Raw genomic sequence first — 27852 nt, forward strand, 5'->3', positions numbered from 1 at the left:
ACACCACCATTAAGCAGCTGCCTGCACTCCTGCAATGGTGGGGAGAGGGGTACGAGTGAGGGGGGATGAGGAAACCCACCATAAGCCATAATGATGCCCATCAAGCTGGTGTGTTTGCTCTTCTGTTGATTTGCATGGTTTGGCAAATGTAACCGAAGCCAAAAATTTATGCCAAGGCGATGCGATGAGATGCGTCGCAACCACCAAAAGCGACAGCCCGTTATCTAAATAAACACGCATATATATGCATGCATATATACATATATATCTACATAGTACATACATGTATTTATGTGAACATTTGCATGTACGGGTGCATGTGTGTTCGTGTATTTGTGAATTTGCATTTGCACTTGTATGCATATAGGATGCCACTGATTTCTATGCATATGACTCGCACTGTAGTACACGCTCGATAAACCTATTTCGAACAGGGATATAAGCTCCTTAGTAACTGTAACATTCAACATTAGTAACATTCAACAAAGTAACTGAACATTCAACATTTGCTGTGAAATAATGTTTGACTATTGAAATAATTAAATGAATTGAATTTTTGCTAAAAGACAAATCATATGCATGTTATATGTTGTCCGATCGCTGGAAGTTTGTTTCCATTTATATAGAGCTGTACAGATTCTGAAGACACTATGAGAACACACTAACTTTTGGCAACACTGCTGAAAGATAAAGCCCCGAACTACATTTTTCTTTTATACCTTGAGTATTATATAATGTACAAAAAAAAAAGAAAGATTCCAGTATTAGGATTATAATGTAGAATAATGTTCAGTATTTTGAATGAAGAGATGGCGACGATGCTGCTTCTGGGAGTTTCCCCAGTCCCGCTGCCCTGCTTTCCCATTCAATATGTATGACGACTTATTATATATACATATTGATAATTAATTTATATATCCCTACACGTAATTCCCACTATATGAAAAATGTAACACTCAATGACTCAAAAATCATCAAACTACTGCCATATTAGCATTATACAAAATACTTTAAAAATTGCTTCCAATATCGTAGTAAACCAAATAGTTGCTTCATTTAGAGTGTTTTCTTTTATTGCGCCAATCATTCCTATGGCAGTTATATGCGATTATAACTTGATCTGCTTATGGATGAGACAAGACAGACATTGCTTCAAACCTTTGATTATAATATATTCTCATTAAATATTATTAATAATATATTGGGAATATGGTGGCTCGCTCCCTATTCTGTACATACATTTTATTTTAGAATTACAAGCAAATATTAGCTTATCTCGTAAACAAACAATAATCTAAGATAACCTTAGAGAGAGTCAATTTTTTAAAAGCGATAATAAAATAAAGACTTTAAAAATTACACAACAAATAATGATAAATGTGCAGACAGTAATAGAAAACGCAATTGATTCCAAGTCCATTCGGTAGTTTAGGCAACTGCTTGCGTTTCTTAAGTCGCTTTATCGAGCGCGTACTGTGCTTGGCTTTTGCAGCAACGGAAAGTGCTCGAGTGGCTCTTGTTTGCGTTTGAACGTGTTTTTTTTTGCTGCTGGCTGCTTGGCTTTAAGCTGTTGGGGATGCGTGGCCGGAGAAGAGGCGGGTAAGGCTTGGCGTCATCGTCATCGTTACCGCTAACAACAACAACAACAATAGCAATAGCAATAGCAACAACGCTCATGAAATACCGCGCCGCTTGCTTAAAACTCGATACTCTTTTTTTTGTAACGTGTTCGCAGGAAGGATGTCCAAAAGGGCCCATCGCACTAATTGAGTTATTTTTGCTCGACTGTCAAATTAGGCTGCTCATGGATACCTTTTCCATAGATATGGATAGAAAGTTAGTCAAAAAATGGGGCCAGAGCTTTGTAAATTTGATTTACGTTGGCTACGCGCGTTTTAATTTCTGATGTCATTTATTAAAAAAAGGTTTGCAACTTGTCTTTGTCTTTGACTCTATGTCTGTCCCTGTGTCCGTCTCTGTGTCTTTCTCTGCTTTTCTCGCACTGAATGCGCATTAATCATACGACGCGTTGACAAAAAGTCGTGCCGGAAATGAAACTGTGAGCTGCAGACAGACGGCCCTGAAGGTGGAGCAAATGTCTCAAGACGCAATGAAATGGAAGTGCTGCGGATGCTTCAAATGCGGCAGCTTCTGTTTATTTGCCAAGCAACCAGAAGGGCAGACAGACAAACGGACAGACAGACAGACAGACAGACGGACAGACAAATATACATGCATACAGAGAAGAAAAAAGAGAAGAAAGGAATGGAAAATTGTTGAAAATGCGCCAAATCCCTGCAAGAAATGAGTGAAATTTTTCACAAAACTGAACAAGCGAGCACAGCATGCGACCGCCCAGCGAGTGAAGCCAAAAAATGAAAGGCTGCGTCCCCCTCTTCCCCTTTCCCTTCCTCTCCCGCAAACTCTCGCCCTCTCACACAGCCGTACACATCCTGCAAAATGTTGCAAAATTATGCTTAAATCAAAAATCACAGCCAACTCGCAGGCAAAGACATCCCAATGGCGTGCACTGCAGGCGTCCACAGGGTGGCTCCTTGACAAAGGAGATGGTGACAGGGGCTGGGGCTGTGGCTGGGGGGGTGGTTGGAGGCGAGGGTTGGCAAAGGCAACCCTTAAAATGCGTGCAGCCAACAACATCAGCAACCGACATGGCGAGGTAAATGCTGCGCATATTTTATACCCTGCATTAGGTCTTAAGTATTGCTTATTACGAAGCGCGCCTTGCTTGCTTGCTGCAACCTTTTTCTTTTATTTTATTTTTTTTATTTAGTTTCTCTTTTTTCTGGTGCGCTTTGGCGCTTTGCCTATGCCCATCTTTTTTTATGGGGGTCCAGCTTAAGTTTGGCTTGCAAACTATTTTGCAAGTTTATTTCGGACCATTGATGGGCACGAGGCACGAAAAGGAGGGCCCTAAGTTGCGGCCAATCAAAGTCTATTGCCCGCCTGCTGGCTTGCCTACTAAAGAGTTACCAGTTAAGGACATTACCCCAACAAAAAACTGAGTACAGAAGCCTGTCCTTATGTCCGTCCGCCTACTTGGCTGCCTGCCTGTTTGTCTGTCTGTGTACATTTGCTTTAAACCTTATAGTTTGTGCTCTTAGCATGACAGGCACGTCTAATTCTAATAATTTCTCATATTTGATTAAAAGAACTGCATTTTGTTAGACTACGAGAGGATGTGATTATAATTAAATTTGAAGGATTTCAAGCACTAGTGTCAAGTACATACTTCACTTAATATTTTCCGAATAGTTAAGAAAACATCATCAAAAGGCTAGAATTTGCAGGAAGAAAGTCAGTTCAACTTTTGAATATAACCCATAAGGAGGTGTTTTAAAGTACAGTTTTCTATTAATTCCTTCACTAATTACGAATTATATTAGCAGCATTTAAAATTGTTAAAAGCATTTCATTCTAATATGAATGGTTTTGAATGCTTTTGGTATTATTAAACAGGCTAATAATTTGCACAAATATCCTTTAAAATATTCAAGAGTGACATGAAAAGTAAAAATTGTACCTTATTTCTAATAGAGAGGCAAATAGCTTGCACAGAACTTACTACAAATATTAAAGTGGAATCTAAAAAGTAAATCCTACACCTATTTATGGCAGAAAACTTTCCTTTTGTGTTTCAGGGCGACACGCGATAGAAGTGAAACATAATGCTTGTATTGGAATGATTTAATATGAGTTAATTTTTGCTTAGATTGTTAGCTTTTATAATAATTCATCAATGATTGTTGGCTAATGTAAATTTGGTTTGAAAAGAATGGCTAGAATTATTATCGCTTTCGGTTACTGAGCTAGAAAATAGACTTAAAGAACCGCTATGAATAGCTAGAAAACCCGTTGAAAAATGGCTAGACAAAACAATTATAAGTAGCTAGGGAGAGGGAAGAAAATCTATCAGAAAAATTCTCTATTAGTAGTTTCTTTGCTGTTCACTTATGCTCGCCTGTTATCGTGTCATTGGTTTCGTTACCGAAAAGGTTGCCGATCTAGGGTTCTAGGACCTCAAATAAGAAGTTTCACTTCAAACACATTGTGTCCCTAACTCATATAGTCTCTCAGATCCAGGTGTACATACAGCCGGACAGACAGGGCTAGGTCGGCTCGTCTTGTAGGGTTTTCTCGTCTCTTGTGTGTATACCCTTTTACCTCTTGCGACAGGTTATAATAACTAACTGATTAAGTAACTAAACGATAAATCCTCTTATAACGGATAGAGAAAGTTACAACTAAATTTGTAAGAATTGCGCAATAATGACAAAAAGTTATCTTAAATCTTATACATGGTGCTCGTACTTGTATGTATATATAATTTAACGAATTTAGTGAAGACAGAGAAGGCCAGTCGGTATGGGAACGTGCCTTAGATACTCGTACTGTTGACAGTCGGGGCCCTCCAGCTAGCAACTAACATGTATTCAATGTTCTCGAGATAAGTAAAACGATAATGCGATGCTTATTAAGTTAAGACCATTCGAGCAGCCATCGAAGCCACCCTGTTGTTCAGCCAGCCAGCCAGCCAGCCATCATACTCGTAGTTATGTTTAGTTGCGCATATCTGCAGACACGCACTCATTTGTTTGCAGATTTGGCCAGAAACACATTTCTAATGGCTTGCTCGGAGGCCACGGGAGCAACCAACCCCCAAAGTGTGCCACTGCTGAGTAGCCTGACTGCATTTTTGAGTGGCGAACCGTCGAGGGTTGTTGCTGTGGGGTCGCATGTGTGTCGCGGAGGGCAAGAACATGTGCCTGGCCTGTCCTGTCCTGGTCTGGCCTCTTCTGTTCCGTACTGTTCTGTTCTGGTCCTGACTCTTGTCTTGTCTTGGCCTTAATGCCGTGGAAATGGCAGACGCGACTTTAAATTTTCTGAGCAGCTGCTGTGGTGTTGTTTTTCTGCCTATCTTGCCACCCGTCGTGAGCATTGCTGAGACGCCACCAGCTGGCCAAATGCAACAATGTTGGGCAACGAGCCAACCAGCCAGCCAGTCAGCCAGTCCGTAGACAGACAACTTGGCCGAGGGCTGGCCATGGCCAACACTTTCATGGCCGTGAGAAGCAGCGAAAGTAAGTTGCTTCCGGTTCAGGCGTCGCCGACAGTTGCCGGCAGTTGAAAATGAAAAGCATTTTCCTAACTACCTTCGCTGTTATTGTGTACCCTTTCCCCCTTTCCCCAGCCCCTCTACCCACCAACAGACTGGTTAAATATTGGCACTCGCTGGCATTGCAATATTGGCAAATTCTTTCGACCAAAATTCAATGGCAATATAAAAATTCCGTACGCTGTCGCCTTGACAAAATGTCTATCGTATCGCTCTTTTGTTGTTTTTTTTTTTTTTTTTTTTTTTTTTTTTTTTTGTTATTTTCATCTGCTCAGGTTGAAATGCACTTTGTTGTTGCTTTTGTTCTAAACCCAATAAATTACACAACAAATTGCAAGCACAGTGTAATGAGATTTGTCCACAGCCAGCCAAAGAAATGATCCCGAAAAGAATACTTATTTTCAATTAATTTTGAGAAAACAGTTGCATTTTTAAGGATTTCTTTCTTAATCCCATCAATTGGTCAGACCAGCAAATGGTTTGTGCAGAAATTGCTGGAATTTAGAAGTATGTGTTGAATATAGTCTTGTGCTTTAAATGGAAACAATAGCAATTTTACTCAGAAACGTAGTGTTCTTCTAAAATAGTCTGAGATTTACATTTTAAGATTCATTTATAAGTGAACAAAGATTTGTGTGCAAATTATTTGCATGTTTAGCTTAAATAATAATTTTAGAAAAGTAGAATGTAGTGGATAGTTCTTGAAATGATAGTTTCAAATTTAAGCCTTATCTAGTATTGGTGATAAATATCTTTTAACACTGATTAGGGTTTAGGGGATTACATGTCTGAATACCAATTTTCGATTACGATTTGTGGAAATCCGATTTGTACAAAATGAGATATTTTCACGAATTGATTTTCCCTCGCATTTAAGAACTGACACAGAAATTCAAACCTTTATTCGATTTGTACAAGTATAAATCTGAGATTTCCTTCAAATTATCACTAACTTTGAAAACGGGAATAGATTTGAATAGGTTATGTGTGTGGAGCAATAAAAAGATTTGAAAAATCTGAAATAGAGCTCTATCCCAACATTAATATTTTATTTTTGCGGAAAGTTTTCTTTCCAATGTAAGTAGCATAAGAAATATTTTAATTTTTAAATAACTTCTGTTAATGCTTGGCCTTGTTTCAAAACTTTCCGAGCTTGAAAACATGGACTAAGATTGACATTTTAGAAGGTTTAGAAATCGAAAATAAAACTTATACAAAACAAGCAATTATTCAATAAATTATAAATTCGTTATTTCGATATTTATAAGAATTGCAACTTGTAGGTCTTTGAATATTGCTTTAAATGTTGGTTTTTAAGACTGAAATTAATGCCGACTTGTCCACATATACCAACGATTTAAGGATTGTTTTTTGAATATCATACTCCATGGGTCGATTGTGTAAAGAAAATATTTTACATCTGTACACGAAAATCATAGAAATCATCTATAGAAATCATTTGCAATAGTTTTTGAGTGCTGATTTGACAAATAATTGAACAGTTGAAGAAGTACAGAAAACTGGAGGTAAAATGAAGATTCAAAACATTTTAAGCTAGTTAGTCTTAAATAGATATTCAATGCTGCTTTTTGCAGACTTTTTGTTCGACTTTTTTCCCCACTGCCTGTACATTTCAACCCCGGTTGGTTGATGGATTAGGTAACTCATAACTTTCTATTTGATATAAACAGATCTTTAATTTCTAATCTTAGTTTTGCCTAAGGCTGAGTTGATTGTTGTTTGTACTCTTCGCTTTCCCTGCATTACTTACAATTATTATTACAAGTATTTTGTAAATTGTTTCAAATGTTTGCCCATTTGCGCAACACTTCGCTTCCTATCTAGATTGTCTGCGTTGGGCTGGAAAAATGTTTACCGCGGTGTCTATGGAAGTGCTGGCAGTCAGAAAGAATGTGTTGTGGGCAAGGGTTGGAGCAGATGTTGGGCTTGGAATCAAAAAGCGGCAGACAGTTTGCTGCATGAATATTATCTAGTTAGGGCGCCTAAAAGCAGACAAAACAATCTGATGGTGCCTGCTCTGCTCTGCTCTGGCTGCTCCTCTCAATGCGTTCAGCCCACTGTGCTAATAGTTTGACAAAAGGTGAGTGCGATAAGCTTTCGAAGCACGGCACATGTTTGTGTGTGTGTGTGTGTGTGTGTGTGTGTGTGACAGAACATGGGTGTGCATGCGCTTGTGTGTGTTTTCAGTCGCCAAATTGCACTCGAGACTGAATTATTGCCTGACGCAGCGCAGCGCAGCAGCAACTAGCAACAACAAAAACAAAAACACAAACAGCCACAAGAATGGCCATAGCAAACAAAACGCGCGACGCAACGCGACGCGATGCGATGCGTTGCAGGACGAGACACAGGATCCAGAGCTGGGATCCGAAATAAAAGATAAATAGCAGCCACGTAAAATGTTGTTGAATGTTTTAAAAAACCATAAAAACCACAGAGAATTACTTTTAATGGCAGCAGTGTGGCAGGGCTGTCCTGGGATGGAGGACGCAGGACGCAGGATGCAGAACACGCCAAACCGCAATGGCAACAACTGCGATGCGCCACAACGGACGAAGGCAGACGACTTGGCTGTGCTCTGGCTCTCTCTGGTCTCGTTCGATGCGTCAAATGGCGGGGATAGTGGGGGCAGTCAGACACACAGACAGTCAGTCAGTCATTCATTTATTCAGGCTGGCAGGCAGTTGCTTGTGACATATGCGGCAATGTGTGTGTGTGTGCGTGCTTTTTGGCCACAGCTACACAGCCTGTTTAGGCATCGAGCGGTAAGAGCTATTCGCCATATTCATCAGGCTAGTTAACAAACATGACCGGACTGAACCGAATGGCATGACTGATTGTCGGTGGCATTTGCGTCAGCTGCAAACACTTTGAGGCTGGAACAATTGAAACGTGTTGTCAACAATTTGCTGCCAACCACATTATGCATAATTAATTAGGGCTCTGTGCAAATTGGCAACGCTGCAGCATTGGGAGTTCATCTGCCACAACCCGTATCCCAGACATCAGCATATGTATATAATTAGAAAGGTGACAAAATGAGATTCAATGTCGAATTGAAATTTAGCATCGAAAGGTAGTGAAAATTGGCAACGTTGCAACACGAAAATAAAGCCAAATGTGACAGTTATAGGAGTTATATTATATGCTCTTCTCTTCCCCCATCCTTATCCCATACCTTCAGCACAGCTAACATAGAAAGGTGACAAGAATTGTGCGGAAAATGAGATGAAAATAAAGCCATATGTGGCAATCATAGGAGTTTTATTTATACAATCAACAATTCAGTGCAGAAATATGGAGTAACAGTGAAAATTCGCAACCTTGTGAGGACTAAAAAAGAAATGAACGCCTCTCTTCCACTATTCTTATCCCAAAAGTTCATAATAGTTAGAAAGGTGAACAAAATTTTAATTAAACTCAATGTCAAATTGAAATTTAGCATCAAAAGATATTGAAAACTGGCAACGTTGCAACAAGAAATGAAGCCATAAAAGGAGTTATAATAAAAAAAAGATCATCACATGTGAGTTTCTTTTACACTTCTCCTTTAAGCGGAATTAGAAAAGTAGCAGGAATTCAATGTATAAATAGGAATCAATGTTGAATTAAATTTAAATAACAAATACCAATATTGAAAATTGGCAATGTTTCAATAAGAAATAATGATACTATACTAGCCTAATAATTATAGACTGCGATAATTAGAAAAACTACCGACAATTCCATCCAATAAAAAGTGTAAAACCGGGCAACAAATCCTAAGAAATTGTATGGAGAAAATTGGCAACAGCGCATTATAAAATATAACTTTAAATTATGGCATTAAGAATTTGAGTGCATTGAATAGTAAAGAAACGCAAAGGATTTAACTTTCATGCTCAACAAATTGCTCAAAACATGATAATTTTAAATTAAATCATATTTAAATGGGGAGCTATAAAACCATGGATTTCCCAACGAAAATACTTAATAGAGAGTCGAGTGAAATTCGGCAACAGGGTATCTCAAATCAACACTATCAACAGCCACGAAAGCTGCAGACACTACATCCGCTGCTGCTTTAGCCAAACACACATTCTCGACTCTCCTCCCCAAGGTGATGGAATTGACGCCGAGTAAGTAATAAGCACAACATTGAAATGTGCCAGAAAAAGATGAAATAAAAGGATTGTTGTCGCCCGCCAAATGGCCACGGACGGAGGGGGATCGAGAGAAGAGTTCGTCACAGACGAGCTAGACAAATGGGACAGACAGATAGGCAGACAGAGACGGCCTCGGTGACCGGCACAGGAAACAGGACACTTGCGGCAAACTGTCAAAAAGTCACACCCATTAGGCGCACGAAAGATGTGCGTCGACTTCGTTATGGACTGTGGATTGCAGGATTATGGATGGATGGATGGATGGATGGATGGGGTGGTGAGATGGCACACACGCTCCGATGAACTGCCTGAGTGTGTGTGCCAAACATGAGCTTGACGGGCGTGAGTGAGGGTTGAGAGCAGCCAAGTGCCATTAGACAGCACTCATGTTTATATGCTATGCGATGGCATTTGTTGGATGTACTTGGTAGGGTTGCCAACGTGCTCATTAACGCGGCCACAAAATGTGCAGATGGCTGCGATTGAAAACTATGCACCTGAAGGCCAACTTCATTAATGGAACTTTAAGCTGGCCAGCGCCAGGACGAAATGATTTTTGCCCTGCCATGTACAGCACTACTCGTATTTTGGTTGACAATGTCGCCAAACATTTTGTTGACAAGAAAAAAAGAACAGGATAGCAGACAACAGACAACATGAGGGAATGTACACGACGAAACAAAAAAACAAAAAAATAAACGAGTGTTGTACAGTGCGGCTGTCAAAGGCAATGAGAAACATGCAAAGCTTACACGACAAGCTTAACACCAAGGACAAGCGAGGTGGATGAGCTGGGTGGTTGGGTGGTTCTGTGGATGCCTAAGCCGTCAGACAAAGCACCACTAATACCGCTGCAATTAGTATAGCAAGCGCTGCACCTGTGCAAACAGCTGTATGGGATGTAAGGCTGAGCCGCAAGGCATGTTGCCTGCAGATTAGACCGAAAGTTGTTTATGGGCGGGCCAGTCCGGTTCAGTTCGGACCAGGACTAGGACCAGCACCAGGACCAGGACAAGTGCCAGAAGGGATAAAGCATTAAATGAAAGTAATAAAGTTCTGCACAACGACAACGACAGCGTCGCACTGATCACCGGCCGGCGATAAAAACTTTTGTGGCAGACAGGGGGGGGGGGGGGGGGGGTCGCAGGTCGAGCGATGAAACGATGGAGTACAAGAGTGTATTGCATGGAGGTATGAACGCTCTCGCTCTCATGCGAGTTTGTTGCATGCTCGCAGACATGCGGCCATTTGAAGCTGTCTGTGGTTATGGCAACCGAGCGGCAGTTGCCAGAACACCAACAGCAGCAGCAACAGCATCAGGCAGTTGCCAGTGTTGGAGTTGCCGTCCGGAATGTCAAGCCCGGCAGCCGGCAGCCAGCAACCGGCATTTTTGGTTAGGCAGACATTTTTATCGTCAACGTCGTTGTTGCTTTTATTGAATATTCATAAATGCTGCCAGCAACAGCACAAACAGCTAAAACAACAGCAACAATGTGTCAGACTGCAGCTGCTGCTGCTCGACTCGTTTGGACTCGTCTCTCTGCTCGATGCCGGTCATTGAAATCAATATTTTATGCTGAGGCATGAAGATGTTATTGTAGTTGTACTTGTAGTTGTCGTTGTTGTTGTTGTTGCTCAACTGTCTGCTGAACAACCGCAACGACAACAACTTCAATTTCAAATGCAACAGGAAATGCAACACAAATTAAAATGTTCACATGTGTTGTGGGGTACTTTTTTGGGGGGCATGGTCGTCGCTCAGACAATTGTTTGTGGCTGCCACGCCCTCAATTCCAATGCCAATGCCAATGCGAGTCCCCTTCGTCTGACACTGCAACCTAACTTAATGGCCTGGAAGTTCATTTTGTTTTTTGTTGACTTTGATCCTGAAACTGACAAGGAGTGCATGTGTTAAATAAATGTTGCCTACTTTTCAGCTGGCCATGTGAAAATTGGCAACAGCGCCCAAGCAAATCACTTTGGCGAGCGAACAAACTAACCACCAAAAACCCACAAACAAACTCTATTCAAATTGAATGCATTGAAGAAAAGCGTATTTCTTGATTGAAATTTTGATCCATTCAAAATAAAAATTTCTTTGGTCTTTCTCTGATCAGAATTATACTGCGAACTAGAAGATTCTTTAATGATTTTTTCTTAAATAAATAATTATCTTAAAGTTACTGGTTTATGTTTTAAGTCTTTAATTATTATTTCTTCATGCACAATCGAAGCCATTTGGTTGGGACTATAGAAATATTACAATTTTTAGAAAATTGTATAAATTTGTCATGAGAATAAAAAATACCATAAAATTAAATTAATTCTGGAGCTAATTCAAATTTCGGAAAGTGTTGCTGAGCACAACCTATTTGATTTATTGCAGCTCTTTATTTTATTCGTTGAAACGATGGGATATATTCGTTTGGTCGCAGTATTTCCAATATATAAGTATTACACTACCACTCTACAAATATATAAATGTATTGTATTGCTCAATAATAATTGTGTGGGTCTATAGAAAGCAATTAGAACTTGTGCTTTATACGAGCAGCACAGCTTTCAATTGTTGTTAGTACTATACCTATTTAAAAACCAGCTTTTATGCTTTTCATGAATGAATCAGCGATTTGTAGCATAAGAAATGGAAAATAGTAGTAGTTGACCAGTGTGTTGAGGCGCCCTTTCCCCTGCTTCCAAATGCTTCGGAATTATTTATAATTCTTTTTCCTCTCCATTCGATTAGCTCTTTTAAAAATCTATGTGTATTTAATAGAAGTACAAAAGAGGTCGCTTCTTGTGATGCCTCGAATATTTTTGAATTGCTTGCCACTTAGGCAACACTGGCCTAGTCTGTGGGGCAAAGTTTTTCTTTCCAATTATCGAACGCATTATTAAGCAATTATAGGAGAGGAAACAAATACAAACACAAACAAACATGACTTTCACTCGCTTGACCAATATGGAAATCCAAATGTTCGCATGAATGCGCACCGAGATTGTCGTCCAGCGCTCGATGCTTCTTCAACCGTGCATGTGAATGATATGTGGGGGGTGCTGAGTGGTGTGCGGGTGTGTGATGGTTGTTGGGTGTCGGCATAACAACGCATATCAAATTAACTACTAAATTGACTTGTCAAACTTTTTGTGTGCTGCAAATTGGGCAGACACTGCCCTCCTCCCCACCCCACCCCTCCCCTCAGCACTCTACTCCACTCCACTTGAGTTGAGTTCACTCCTCTGTCCACAGTTGGTCTCATCTCGCCTTGTCTCGTCTGGTGCTGCAGCTTCATTATTCAACACAGCGTGCAGGAAATTGAAGTGTGAATGGAGCGCTGAGTCTGAGATTGTCGGGGCGTTTCATTGTGAGCAGCGAGCACGAAACACATTAGAGGCATCGTTTTTAATGAGCAAAAGGATTCACATTTATTAATGAAAAAGCAGCCGTTACATACGCACGAATGCGCTCGAACAAGAGCCGGCGAGGGTGTGGAAGGTGGAGGGCCGTTAGGGGCAGCTGTGGACGTGTATTGTAATTCTTATTATTTGTGCCAAAGCATTTGCCAAATCATTTGATGCACAGTTTATGGCCATAATCATTAAAGTTGGCAAGGCAGTAGCACGTAGCAAATTATGAATGAATGAGCGTCGCAATCGACGGCTTGGCGGCAGGGGGGAGGGGAACTTGCATTCATTGCCGGAGATTACGCGCATGTATTGGGTAATTGGCACTTACTCGTATACAGGTCGAGTCGACTCACAAAATGTCGCATTGCACGACCAACTTGCTGCTGCTGGGGAAGTCTAAATGGCGCCCAAGGCGTTCGTGCTACGTGCGCCGCAATGTGTGGCATACTTTTAGGCGGGCGCTTACCTACACACATATACACTGGCATAAAAAAAACCAACTCCATATTTCGTTATGAAATCAAAAGCAATTGCAAATAATTGAATTTAACAGTACAAAACTCTTTATCGGAGGCGTTTGCGCGCAATTATTATGCCTTCTTAAGTATTTTTCTAAGATATAAAATAACAATGTCTTTTTTACACGGTTTATTTTTACTTTTACTTTTAAAAAAAGACATTGATCATATGCAAAAAATATGTGATTGGTTCCTTATCTCTAAAGAAATATATATTGAATTTTTTTAATTTTCAAACCGTACATCAAAATCGTCTAAAAAAGACCGTGTACAAACAGAATTGGGTGTATGTATATGTTTAATACTTATATACATATGTACGCGACTACTGTTAGACGTACGTCTCTAAATACCAAATAGTCATAAGTGGACGTTAATATTCAAATTATGTAATTAAGTAAGGTTTGAAAGAATAGCGGCAAGAAAGATTTTGTATGATAGTCCTACTTGTAGTTCGTAGCAGTGTTCGAAGTCGGAAACTGATTGAAAAACATTATGTAAAGAGTAAGAAACAATTTTAAAAGGAGCTAACTAAAGTGTAAGAAACTATTTGAATTAAGCAAGCTGTGGTTGTAATTAAATTCCAGTGCTTAGTCCATTGTATTGGGACCCCCTGACAGCCCCTTACACTTTATCGCGAAAATTGTTATTTGATGAGAATCAAAAGTTCGTTTCTTCCCATACTTGGTATAAAGAATATTGCTTTTTTTATAGCCTGTACCCAAAGGGTGAAAGGCTATACTAGTTTTGTGCGCATGTATGTAACACACAGAAGGAGGCGTGGCAGACCCCACAAAGTATATATATTCTTGATCAGGATGGGAAGCCGAGTCGATATAGCCTTGTCCGTCCGTCCGTCTGTCCGTCTGTCCGTCTGTCCGTCTGTCCGTCTGTCCGTATGAACGCAAGGATCTCAGAAAGTATAAGAGCTAGAATAACCAAACTTGGTTTCCATATTCTCCTAAGACCGAGAAAGTACGAGTTTGAGTTTTTTTTCGATGCACCCCCCCACTCCCCCGCAATTCGTGTTTTTTCTTATAACTTCCGTAATTCTCAGAATTTAAAAATCAATTTTGGTAGGTACATCCAGTTAGTACTAATGTGTCCGTGTGCCAAATTTCATCATGATAGGTCAATTCTGAAGAAAGTTATAGCCATAAGTAAAATCGCTGCTCATGCGCTGCCTCTGTCGGCAGCGCTGCCCGCAGCTGTTGTTGTTGTTGCTGCTTTGGTTCAACTTTGTGCTGCATACATACACGCATATAAACACGCATAGGTACGTGATGTAAATGTATGCTGTTAAAACTAAACATAAACATATATTCTAATTTAATTTAATTAATTAATTCATTAATTTTTTTTAATAATTTAATTTTTTTTTTAATTTTTTTTTTTTTAATTTTTCTTTTTTGTGGAGAGTACAGGCTATTTTACTGTCGGGCTTGCTCGACTGTAGCGTTCTATCTTGTTGTATCTAAGTTGTGTTTTTTTTTTTTTTTACCAAAATAAGACCTGCTTGTCGACTTCTTGGATAAATTGCATATATTTGAGCGCTATTAAGGAGCTACTCTTAATAGGTAAATACCTATATATATGCCCGGAATAACTACTGATGGTTTTAATGATCGATGCGATCAAGTAATTAAAACCTTTAAAGAACAAAGTTAGTTACGGGAGAAGCATTCATCTACAACTCCACTTAATTAAGTTTGTTTTAAGTGCATAAAGAAAGTCGCATTCATACTAATAAGTAATTGACCTAGAATCGAGTATCGAGGCGTTACATCGAGCAGAATAAAAGTACTTATCACAGCATTTTTATGCTCAAATTAAAAAAAAAAATGTACGATCACTCAAAGCCAAACTGACCTTCCTTGCTATTTTTATACCCTGTACCCGTAGGGTAAAAAGGGTATATTAGGTTTGTGCAAAGTATGTAACATACAGAAGGAAGCATCTCCGACCCCATAAAGTATATATATTCTTGATCAGCATGACGAGAGAAATCGATCTAGACATGTCCGTCCGTCTGTCCGTCCGTCTGGATGAACGCGAGGATCTCAGAAACTATAAAAGCTAGAATAACCAAAGTTGGCATCCAGATTCTCCTAGGTCCGAGAAAGGACGAGTTTATTTTATTTTTTGGAATTTTCCCTCCCTTCCCCCGCTACAGAATTTCGTCAATAGCGTCCACATTTCAAATGCTACCTAAACCAAACTTTGCACACATAATTTCTATACAATTCTCTACTGTTGTATAAAATTTTATTCAATTCGGTCACTTCTAAGAAAAGTTATTAGCAAAACAAATTCTCGCCAGTACAACCCCCCAAACTGCAGCAACAAGTTCGCTCTTCTTCTTCCTCTTTTTGCTGCTGCTTTGGGCGCATATAACTCAGTGACGGAAGTTTACATGGGTACAGGGTATTACACTGTCGGGCTTGCTCGACTGTAGCGTTCTCTCTTGTTTTGACTTGCAGATATGGCCAGGAATAAGAATAGTGAGGCTGAAGAGGTCACACCCTATTGACCTTCCCCACAGATTTATATAAATTATAAATGTTAAATTGTAATTAAGACTGAACACCTAGTTTAAGTTGTATTTGTATTTAACTATAACTTTATAATTTAAATAAAAAAAAAAAAAGATATGGCCTTAATGCGACAATTTAAATTTGTTTATACATCAGACCACATCAGACTTCGGTCTCGATTCGATTGGTATATTCAAGGATATATTCTATTGATATGCAAGTTCGTAGCATTCTGAAGGCAAATTGGAACATACGAGTACTATATATGATCAGCATGGCAAGACGACTTCAAATCGTGAGATTCGTCTGATCGTCGGTCTGTCGTTCTGTTTCAATACCTAAAGTTTTAGATCTATCGCGTTATATTTTTGCACCTAGTTTTCAGTTTGGAGATATTATTTTAAAATATGTCTTGTACTTGTCTTACAACTTGTTTGTATTTAAGGATATGGGAACCAAATGGGATCCTGATATTGTTTTAGTCTCACAGTGAGTCGCGAATGGTGACCAAATAACAGTGAATCAGTGAATCAGCTGAAGAAGTTTGTTGCAGGATACATTTTAGAACTGTTTTGTGTAGTCTACTGTGTTTGAGTGGAGCACTGGAGACTGAAGCCTGAATCAAACATACATTCATATTCATGCAACAGGCTCACTTACTGCTAATTTCCCGACTTTAAAATTACATTTTTTTCATTATTTTAAATTTTTAACTTATAATTAATCTTGGATCACAAAATTTGATAGTAAGTATATGTATAGCCAGAGCAACAAAAGCATTCCGGGTTTAAAATTAAAATTCATTCACACTCGATTCAATTGAACAGAAAAGATGCTTACAAAAAAACTTCGAGCTTCGAACTATGCCTACAATGATTCCTTACACTATTTTTCCCTGAGTGTATGGATGGAATAGGTGTGCGTGCATTCATTAGTTGTACACCTGAATGCGTGTTCGAATGGACGTGACTGTGCCCCCACATCGATGACCGAAGCAAGAACTATAACTATAAATACGAAAACTCACCTGACTGAGCTCATCTCTGGAGTGGCTCGCCCCGCACTTCGGCAACAGCGCCAGCATGTCATCCTCAAAGGCACCGCCATGCGCATCCACCACATCGCCATCGCCATCCTCGATATCCGCATCCATGCTGCTGCTCCGGCTATGCCCACTTGTTTGAGTCGAGGCCAAGGCGTCTGTGTGGCCGCCAGTCATCGCAATATTCTTGTTGTTGTTATTATTATTATTATTACTGCTGTTGCTGTTACCCTTGCCTGCAGCTAGATTTGAATTGGGAGCGACATTGTGGACAATTTCATTGCCGTTTGTTGAGCGTCTGTTGCTGCTGTTGTTGTTATTGTTCTTGTTGTGGATATTGTTGATTTGGCTCGCTGCATTTGGCTGAGATTTCAGTAGTTGTTGCTGTGTATTGTGATTGCTGTTGTTCTTGGCAAGTGTTGCTGCATCCACTGCGGCCACACCAGCAGTTGCTGCTGCAACATTGGATGTCGCTGTTGCGCTGCTCAGCTCAGTTGTTCTGCAAATGGAAGAGGTGATGGTCATTTTTTTTAATATATTAAATACTATCAGGTATTGCCCGTCTTAATCCGGCTCAATATAATGTTTCCAATTGTATTTATTTTGTGTGTGCATAACCTACCCATATGTTTTCACCTTATAAGTTACCAGTAGGAAGGCATTTAAGGTATTTAAATGAACATTTTCTGTTCTTGACAAAAAATTGTTCAGTAGTCCGTTACATTTTTGTTCTTGCCAAACTATTTCGTTAAACGAACATGACCACTATAACTAATATTTTTAAAAGCTCGTTTTCCCCCCTTTGGAGCTAGAATTTTCTAAAAGCCTTTCTTAGTGTGCTCCTACACTATGATGGATACTATGAAAGGATACTTGAGTCCAAATTTCATCTTTTACCGTTTGGGCTGTGCGTTGATCACCAATTAGTCAGGACAAACTGTTTTATATATAGAGATAACGCAACGTTTTAAGATAGACTATGTGCAAAAAGTTAATCGATTCAGAAATGAGAATTTTAAAACCAGCTTTGGACCTCGACTTCCCCCCTTTGGAGCTCGAATTTTCCAAAAACCCTTCTTAGTGAGCACCTACATTATGACAGGATACTTGAGCATAATTTCCTTACTTTTACCGTTTGGGCTGTGGGGTGTTGATTGTGTTTCAATTTTTCCACGGAAAACCCCCCTTTTTCATGCCCCAGGAAAAATGGTGAAAAATCAAGTATACAGTTTTTCTTGTATTCTTTGAGAGTATACAAACTAAGTTTGAAGTTAATTTGATGAAAATTTTAGATTTTTCATACAAACGTTGGAGCTCGTTTTCCCCCCTTTGGAGCTCGAATTTTCCGAAACTCCTTCTTAGTGCTCACTTTCACTATAAGAGGGATCTTGTGTCCAAATTTCAGCGTCCTAGCTCTTACCGTTTGGGCTGTGCGTTGATTGCCAATCAGTCAGTCAGTCAGGACAAACTGTTTTATATATATAGAGATAACTGCTCATAATACTATAATCAACCCTAGTTAATATATACATACAAGTATGTATTAGTTCTTACTGTAATAATCCGTAATGGGCACTCTAGAATTTATTTAAAGTAATATACATTTCGTTTTTCGAAAACGACGTTGAAAAAAATAAACTTTAATGAACACGTAATAAAAATTGGCCAAAAAACAATACTTATAATCAAGTTCACTTAAACTGATATATACAAGTATTCTACGAATTTATTTAGTTTGTTTGTCCGTCTGAACGCTCTATTCTCAGAGACCTTGAGAGCTACAGACACTGAGCTCTGTCATGAACATTACTCAGATGGTCACGCATGTGAAATGGGGAGGATTATTCGATATATTTTCTAAATGACGTATCCATTGTAAATGAACGGAGTCTGTCATTGTCTCAGTTCACCCTAAATGTATAATAGTTTCCTTTGCTTGTTATGCTAATTATGGGGCGATATTCAATTCAATTTTTTCTTAGGATCTAAAATGTATGTACAAATAAAATATAATATTCTGTAACAGACTAACATATGAGATCAAGTTACAACAAGCTGTATTTTCACATTTAATACATAAATGACAAATTCTTAATAATCCCATTCATAGATTTAAAAAAAATTCAGAGTAGCACCAAAAATTCGATCGATCCTATGAAGAATCTTTATATCGTAATTAGGGATTATAAAAAACGTATATGTGCCAAATTTCCTCAAGATATTTTCATGCATAAAAAAGTTAGCCTAACACAGTTCCTATTATTCCAATTATTCCTATGACAGCTATATCAAATAGTGCAGCTATACATATATGGTTTGTAACAAGCTTGCTTTGCTGATGGATTAGATAAGCCTGCATACCAAGTTTGCTGGCACTAGCTGTTATGGTTCAAAAGCTATCACTGTTCATACGGACGTACTGGCAGTTGGACGGACGGACATGGGTATGCAGATTTGTATCGTTATGATATCCCTATAATATGGAATCCGTCAAGCGTCCCGCTGCCTTTTACTTACATTTGACAATTGGACTTTTTTGTAGAGTAGAGGATATACAAATTAAATTTTTAAATTCTCCGTTCAATGTGCTTCTGTATAATTCTTCCGTTCACGACAAAAGTGTGACAAGTTGTTTTGTACATATCAGATTGAATTACTAAATAGCAGAAAAAAAAAGTTTAAAAAAATGAAGCAGGTGTTTGGGGGGCTATCGAATTTCATTCTGAACTTTTTCACTCTTACCATTATACGCGCTTAATGCGAAATTCATATTTTTTTTAAACATAAAAAAAGAAGGAAATGAATACAGTAGACCACAAATGTTGTGAGCACCTGACTCCTCTATGCCCTTTAACCACCAACTTTTTGACCGATTGTATCTATGACAGCTATATCTGAGAGTTGATATTCTCAGAGGGGCATTAGAAAGCAAAGTAAACAAAAAAAAAAGTTATAAATTTTCAGAGTTAAGTTTTCAACAATCATTTCTCAACCCTGGTAGCTGTCAAAGTGACTAGTCGACTTTTTATTGTGCGCTCCGTGAAAAATTGTAGTAAATTCCTCTTTTTCAATTATTTCGCGTATAGTGCGTTAAAAAAAAAAAAAAAAAAAAAAAAAAATCACCCGGAAACCTAGTTTCACCTTGGCTTTTTGGCAATCGTTTAGTATCCTTATTTTCTTGGATTCCAATCAACAATTAATCTGCTGTATGGGGCTGCTCTGCTGACGTATACACGTCATCGAAGCAGAGACAGCCCAGAATTTTTCTTCTTTGCTTGTTTTTGCAAGTCATCTTATCTCACGTAAATGAATGCTGATGAAGACTCGGCCGCTCTCGGAGCAGCTGAGGAAGTAGTCAATAAGCTGCCGAAGTACGTGGAGATGAGAAAAATTTCTGGTAAATCACCTTCGGAGCTGAGAGCAAAAATAACCAAGGACTTGCATATGTCAATGGGAAAACCATACTTAAAGCCGTCAAGCTCAACCAGTAACTGGATTGCCTCAACCACTTGTACATCGACTACAAGTACCCTAACGTTCTCTGTGGTGAACTCTCAATCAATGTATACTACAGTAGCGACATCAAATGGCAGTTTGTGCTCCACACCCGCCGTTGTGAGTACACCGGCTTCAATCACAAACTTAGTTGCAAATCCAACTCTGGACAAATTTTGCTCGTTTCAAATGTCAGTACCCGGTATTAATAGGAAGCGGAAAGGAGCCGTCGAGTCACTAAAATCGGCTCAAAAAAATAAGCCAACTCCTGTCAATACAACCCAGGGACAACGAACTGCGTCCTCCTCTCCGGCAGCGCTTCAAAATAATAGATTTGCAGCCCTTTCGGAAGAAGCTGATTCCATTATGGAAATGGAAGAGCCAGATTCCGAAGATCCATCGAGCCAGCAAAATGAAGCCAGCCGTTTCCAGCAGGGAAGTAGTATTCCTAAGCCTCCTGCTATATGTGTGCCACAAGTTAACAAATTGGATAAGCTGGAGGTGGCGCTCAATTCTGCTGTCTCCCCTGACGATTACGACATACGCACATCGAAATCTGGGATCTCGCGTATTTATACGAAGAATTCGAATGCGTTTCGTGCAATAATCAAATTATTGTCCAATCAAAATTGTCAATTCTGGCACCACCAGTTGAAGGAGAACAAACCCTGCAGATTGGTGCTCAGAGATATTCATCCCAATGTACCCAGGCAATTAATAGAGCGCACCTTTACCGACAAGGGCTTTACAGTTTTGAATATATATTGCCCCAGAAAACCGGACTGGCGTAACATTCAAATTAATGAGGAGGATGGTGAGGACATAAATAATGTCAAAACAAGACAAAATATGTTTTACGTTAACCTCCAGAACGCACCCAACGTTGCTGAGGCACTAAAAATAACTCAAATTGGTAGACACAGGGTTACAATATCAAAGGCCAAACAGAGTAAAGAGCTGGTACAATGCTTCAGATGCCAAGATTTCGGGCACACGAGGAACTATTGCCTTAAAAAGCCGGTTTGCGGTAAATGCTCGGGGGACCATGATACTGGCTCAAAATCATGTAACCTGAATGATAATGGGGAATTTATATGCGCTAATTGCGGCGAAGACCACATGTCGAGCTTCAGAGGCTGCAAGGTAAGAATTGATCTAGCCAAAAAACTTAAGCCAGCTGTGAGGTTGCCGAGAGATGGTCTAGTCATCGGTAGCAATAGGAGTTACCCAAACAACCAAGGCAATAAAGTACAGTTCATCTCAAGCTCTGCTGTTAAGAGTGGCTTCTCTTACGCTGATGCAGCAAGGCCAATTGAAGGAAAGCGTACCATCGCGCCAACAAACCAAAACTCGCCCCGGGCACACATTTCCGCTGAAGATTGGCATCTAAACAATAAATTTAGTATGCTGGAAAAGGCGATTTTTGATCTAAACGCAAGAATGGATCAAATGTATAAGCTCATTCAGGAAAATATGGATTCCAATAGAGCCTTCCGTGACTTGGTACAAAAACTAATATCCAAATGTTAAATCCGCTGTTAAAAATCGGATTATGGAACGCACGGGGCCTGGTCAAAAACAATGATGAACTCAGGCTTTTCCTAAGTTCAAACTTGATCGATATCATGTTAATAACCGAAACGCATATGCGTCCTGGCTTGAACGCATATTTGCCAGGATACGACCAGTACTACGCTAATCATCCCAGTGGCACCGCTAAAAGTGGTTCTGCAGTCATCATTAGATCAAGTATCGCTCATTCACAGAATGAGCCAATTCTAAAAACAAGCATCCAAGCGGCCAGCGTAACTATACCGACGAATGGTGGAAGCATCAAAGTCTCCTCCCTATATCTTCCTCCCAATGAAGCTTGGTGCAGGGCCGACTTTGATCTATTGCTTGCAACCTTAGGAGATAAGTTTATTGTAGGCGGTGATTTTAATGCAAAACACCAATGGTGGGGTAATTCCAGATCTTGCAGGCGAGGAAGGTGTTTGCAAGAGGCCATAGCTAGTACTACTTGCCAAGTTCTTGCTACTGGAGAGCCAACTTTCTACTCTTACAACACACGGCTTAACCCCTCTGCACTAGACTTCTTTATTGTCAACAGGATTGCCCTAAACAGACTCACCGTTGAAACAAAATATGAGCTCGCATCGGATCACCTTCCAGTAGTAGCGACGCTACATCATGCACCGCAATATAATCCCAAGAGGGAATATATTCTACCACCTGGCTCCCGTATTGATGTTTTTAAAGCCGATCTCGAAAGAAGAATTAACCTGAACGTCGAAATTAACAGCCCAGAGGATATCGAAGACGCGATATCAATCCTCATGAAGAACATTTCACTGGCTGCGTCTTCTGCTGCACCGAAAACTTTACGCTTGCCAACCCAACATAGTCAAGCTAGTCTACCACCAACGGCTGCTGCGCTCTTAAGCCTGAAAAGAAGAGTCAGGAAAGAATATGCAAGAACTGGAGATACTCGCATTCATCAAATCTACAAAAGACTGTCCAATCGACTGCAAAAAGAGCTTGCTAAAATCAGACAAGGCAGAATTGATGACATATTGGAAAGTGCTGGTCCAGATGCATCATTTAATTACTCGCTCTGGAAGCTTACGAGGCGATTCAAGAGGCTGGTCATCCCTAAGACTCCAATTAAGGATCCTTCAGGTGGATGGAGCTATTCCAGTCAGCAGAAAGCTGAAATCTTTGCAAACAGCCTAGAGGAAAGATTTAAGCCTTTTGACTTTACATCAGCAGATAGGCGAAGGGTAGTCGAGCTTAGGCTGGAGATGCCATTCCAAATGGCCTTGCCTGCAAGCCCAGTTACACTGCAAGAAGTGGTACAGCAGATAAAAAATCTAAAGGTCAAAAAAGCGCCTGGAGAAGACCTTTTAGACAACAGGACGCTGAAACTGCTCCCCACAAGGGCTCTGCTGTATATTGTTTTGCTCATGAATAACATACTCAGGCTGAGGCACTTTCCAAACTGCTGGAAAATGGCGCTAATTACGATGATTCCAAAGCCAGAGAAACAGCATACTGAAGTAGATGGATATAGGCCGATTAGTCTGCTACCTGCCCTCGGGAAGATGATGGAACGCGTGATTCTGGACCGGATTCTCCAGCTCGAAGCCGTGACGCGCAGAATTCCAAAATGGCAATTTGGATTTCGAAGAAGTCACGGAACACCGGAACAGCTCCACCGTGTGGTCAACTTCGCCCTGGAAGCCATGGAGCAAAAGATGTACTCAGTGGCTGTGTTTATGGATATTAAACAAGCTTTTGATAGAGTGTGGCATGATGGTCTCCTCTGCAAATTGAAAGGCATACTAACTCCTCAATTGTTTCAACTCATCGAAAGCTTTCTAAGGGACAGAAGCTTCAGAGTTGCTGTTGATGGAGTGAAATCCACGAGGCGCTCAATTTGTGCAGGAGTGCCCCAAGGCAGTGTTCTCGGTCCTACCCTGTATACATTATTTACTGCTGATATGCCTGCACCGCAAGAGATCCTTGGAGTAGACGAGAATGACGCACTAATAGCTACTTACGCAGACGACACTGCGGTGCTTACCAGATGCAGAGATATCGATGTAGCTTCGGAAGCCTTACAGCAGTATGTAAGTAGTTTCGAGAAGTGGGCTCTGAATTGGAACATTGGTATCAACGCCAGCAAGTGTGCGAATGTCACATTTACAACAAGGCCGTCGTCATGCGGAGATATCACAATGTTGGGGTCCACGCTCAGTCATACAAATTCGCACAAATATCTTGGTGTCATTCTGGACAGAAGGCTCAACTTCAGCAAGCATACAACAATGGTCAAGCGATCGGTCATGGCAAAAGCCGGAAAGATGGCATGGCTGCTTGCACCCTGCAACAAGCTGTCTCTGCACAGTAAGGTGACAGTATACAAGTCCATATTAAGTCCAATATGGAAGTATGCGCTACCAATTTATGGCATTGCCGCTGCATCGAACCTAAATAAAATAAGAGTTGCGCAAGCTAAAATACTCAGAAAAATATGCAACGCTCCCTGGTATATGCGCACTAGGGACATCGAAAGAGACTTATGTGTCCCCAAGGTTGGCGATGTCATTCAAATGCACGCAAGCAATTACGAGAAGCGACTCGGCAGTCACCCCAACGCACTAGCGAGGCGGCTCCTGTCCAAACCTAAGAAGAGAAGATTGAAGAAGTGCCATCCAAAGGATCTCCCCACAAGATCCCTTGTATAAAATATATAATATATATCATAAAATATAATTTCATTTCTAATGTAAAACATTGTAAATATTGTATATATGTACATAGATATAAGTGCGTCCTATAGATGCTTACTATAGACAACTTTTGTATTCCCTAACTTTCAACTAGCTTAAGCTGCCATATTGGTAGTAGAAAACTAGTTTAATAAATTGTATATATGTAAAAAAAAAAAAAAAAAAAAAAAAAAAAAAAAAAAAAACAATCATTTCAATAGCAGCTTTATAAAATATTAGGTAGTAGTAGTAGTATATAGTATAAGTAGTATATACTTTTTGAAATAAACTTGGGGTGTATATGGTTGAGATTGATCCACATTTATACCAAATTTGGTGTGCCGATCTGGTACGGTTAAAAAGTTATCGTTGTTCATACAGTCGTACAGACGGATGAACGGACTTTTCTGTACTGTACGCAGATCAAAAAGTATACCTTTTCACCCATCCGGTAGAGGCGGAACTTCGATTAACAGGACTTTAGCTTCATTCCCAGATATCTGATATTTTTTACCCAGTACGTTTTTAAAAGTTCTTGTACTCCAGCATCTACTTTATAGCTCGGAAGAGCAATCAACATGTTGATCATAAGCCCATGATGTGAGTATTTTCAATATTTGAACTTCTTGTATGCCGCCTAATAAGGCAGAAAAACGTAGTGCTTAGCTTATGCAATAATTAAATTTAAGCTCAACTTTGAGGTCTTGACTTTGCCGTTTACCACAATTGTCAATTGTTTCGACCGTCTTAAAGTCTAGAGTGCACCTCAAATGTCCCCTTGATCTCCGAGCACCAACTGTTTCGGCCATTTGTCAAGCTGTGCGCTGCTTGTAATGCTCTCGGCTGTCAAAAGGTTAATTTGCGACACATTTTTTTTCCTTTCGGGCTGGCAACAAACAAGACGCATGTTGGCCAACACTCCGCACTCCACACTCCTCCACACTCTACACTGCACGAAGCGGGCAATTTTACGCCATTTTAACAATATTTCAGGCAGGCTGCGTCAGAAGACGTGGCGCAAATGTTATTAATGAATTTGCCACAAAAAGCCGGCAAAGAAAGGCGCAAACAAAAAAGGAAAAGGAAAAAAGAAGAGAAGGAAGCGAACATAGAGAAGAAGACTTGGGCATAGCATGTGTTTCCGTTTTCCGGTGTGTTGCTGCCTGGAAGTTGCCTTGAAGTTGAATTCAAGGACAATGACGTCGGTCGCATGAGGTGGAGCGTTGATGGATCAGCAGTGGCGTCAAAAAAGTTAATAAAAGTGCGCACAGCACCCAAACAGGACCACACTACCCCACCACACCCCGCCCGGACGCCTGCCAAGAGAGAAACACTTTGCCCGCCATGTGACAAGCTGTCAAACATTTTGACATAATTATGTCAAATTAACACAAACAACTGACAGCGACAAGAACGGGAACAGGAACAGGGACGAGAAAAACGCAGCCAACACGCTATGGATAATAAAACACTTAAAGGAATTAAGCGCCTAATAAAGGTGCTCAAGGCCTAGGGTTTAAGCCAAATGGCAGTTCAAGGACGATGCGAACACACACGCACAATAATTTATTGGACAAATAAATAAATACTTTGCTAAAGTGTTCAATAATTTTAAGTGAAGCGCTCAAACAAACTACCAATTAATTAGGCATGACTTATTTATTGCAAAACCTAAATCTAAATAGTATTTACTGTACGCCAAATAGGGGAAAAAGGGCTTCCAAAAAAGAATAAAGCTAAATTACAACTCAGGATATCAAGCTATCTTTCTTAAAAAATGAATTTTTCATCGTAATTTACGTTTGCAGACTTAATAGAATTAATAGAATGGCATAACAATTCATTATTTAATGTTTCAATACAGTCTGGCATAACATAATTATTGATTAATTTTAAAAGGTTTTCATTTGTATTTTATATATTCTAAGAGTAGACGGTCTTCAGTATTGTTTGAAGACCAATTAAAGAGTTGCAAAATGTTAAGCCAATAAATATTTATTGAATAATTTAATAAGGTTTTATTTAATATTCTTTTCTAAGAGACTTCAGCTTCTTCAGCATTGTTTGAAGACCGATTAAGAGTAAAGACTAGATGTAGAAAATTCTTGGAATTTGTTTAATTGAAGAGCTGCAAAATTTTACACAAAAAGTTGCAACTGATTTTAAGTGGAGACTAGAAACGTTTGCAGACTTTTTATAGATTCGGATAACAATCCTAGTGTTTAAGCCAAGTCTCTCACAAAATATTTATTGATTAATTTAAAAAGGTTTTCTTTAATATACTTTTCTAAGAGACTAGACGGTTTTCAGTATTGGTTGAAGACTGATTAAATGTGGAGACAAGATGTGGGTATTTCTTAGAATCTGATTAATTGATGAATTGAAAAATCCTTTACAACAAGTTGCACGAGATTTTAAAGGGAGACTAGAAATTTTTGTAGACTTATTATAGACTCGGATAACAATCCTAGTGTTTAAGCCAAGTCTGGCATAAAATATTTATTGATTAATTTAAAAAGGTTTTCTTTAATATACTTTTCTAAGAGACTAGACGGTGTTCAGTATTGGTTGAAGACTGATTAAATGTGGAGACAAGATGTGGGTATTTCTTAGAATCTGATTAATTGATGAATTGAAAAATCCTTTACAACAAGTTGCACGAGATTTTAAAGGGAGACTAGAAACGTTTGCAGACTTTTTATAGATTCGGATAACAATCCTAGTGTTTAAGTCAAGTCTCTCACAAAATATTTATTGATTAATTTAAAAAGGTTTTCTTTAATATACTTTTCTAAGAGACTAGACGGTGTTCAGTATTGGTTGAAGACTGATTAAATGTGGAGACAAGATGTGGGTATTTCTTAGAATCTGATTAATTGATGAATTGAAAAATCCTTTACAACAAGTTGCACGAGATTTTAAAGGGAGACTAGAAACGTTTGCAGACTTTTTATAGATTCGGATAACAATCCTAGTGTTTAAGTCAAGTCTCTCACAAAATATTTATTGATTAATTTAAAAAGGTTTTCTTTAATATACTTTTCTAAGAGACTAGACGGTGTTCAGTATTGGTTGAAGACTGATTAAATGTGGAGACAAGAATTGTACAACAAGTTGCACCTGATTTTAAGCAGAGACAATTACAATTTGGCATAAAAATCCACTGCTTCGTGTTCTAGTGTGGTTATTGTTTATTAATTAAATAAGGTAATAGTTGTAATATTTTATGAGACTAGACGCTTTTCAGTGCAGATTGTGGAGAAACGTGTCAAGACAGGAACAAC

At 39.4% G+C, this 27852-nt stretch overlaps 1 protein-coding gene across 3 annotated transcripts in view; it reads right to left on the bottom strand.

Moving 5' to 3' along the window:
* The window catches only part of LOC115629541 (protein sprint), a 155559-nt gene that overhangs the window by 32780 nt on the left and 94927 nt on the right, over window positions 1-27852 (bottom strand). For all 3 annotated transcript variants that reach the window (XM_030526022.1, XM_030526023.1, XM_030526021.1), the window contains one exon: window positions 16788-17301. In XM_030526022.1, coding sequence (XP_030381882.1) covers window positions 16788-17301 — 514 coding nt within the window. The remainder of the gene's footprint in view (window positions 1-16787; window positions 17302-27852) is intronic.

The sequence above is a fragment of the Scaptodrosophila lebanonensis genome, unplaced genomic scaffold, assembly GCF_003285725.1.
Source record: "Scaptodrosophila lebanonensis strain 11010-0011.00,11010-0021.00 unplaced genomic scaffold, SlebRS2 tig00000155-arrow-arrow-pilon, whole genome shotgun sequence".
In the NCBI taxonomy this organism is placed as follows: Eukaryota; Metazoa; Arthropoda; class Insecta; order Diptera; family Drosophilidae; genus Scaptodrosophila; species Scaptodrosophila lebanonensis.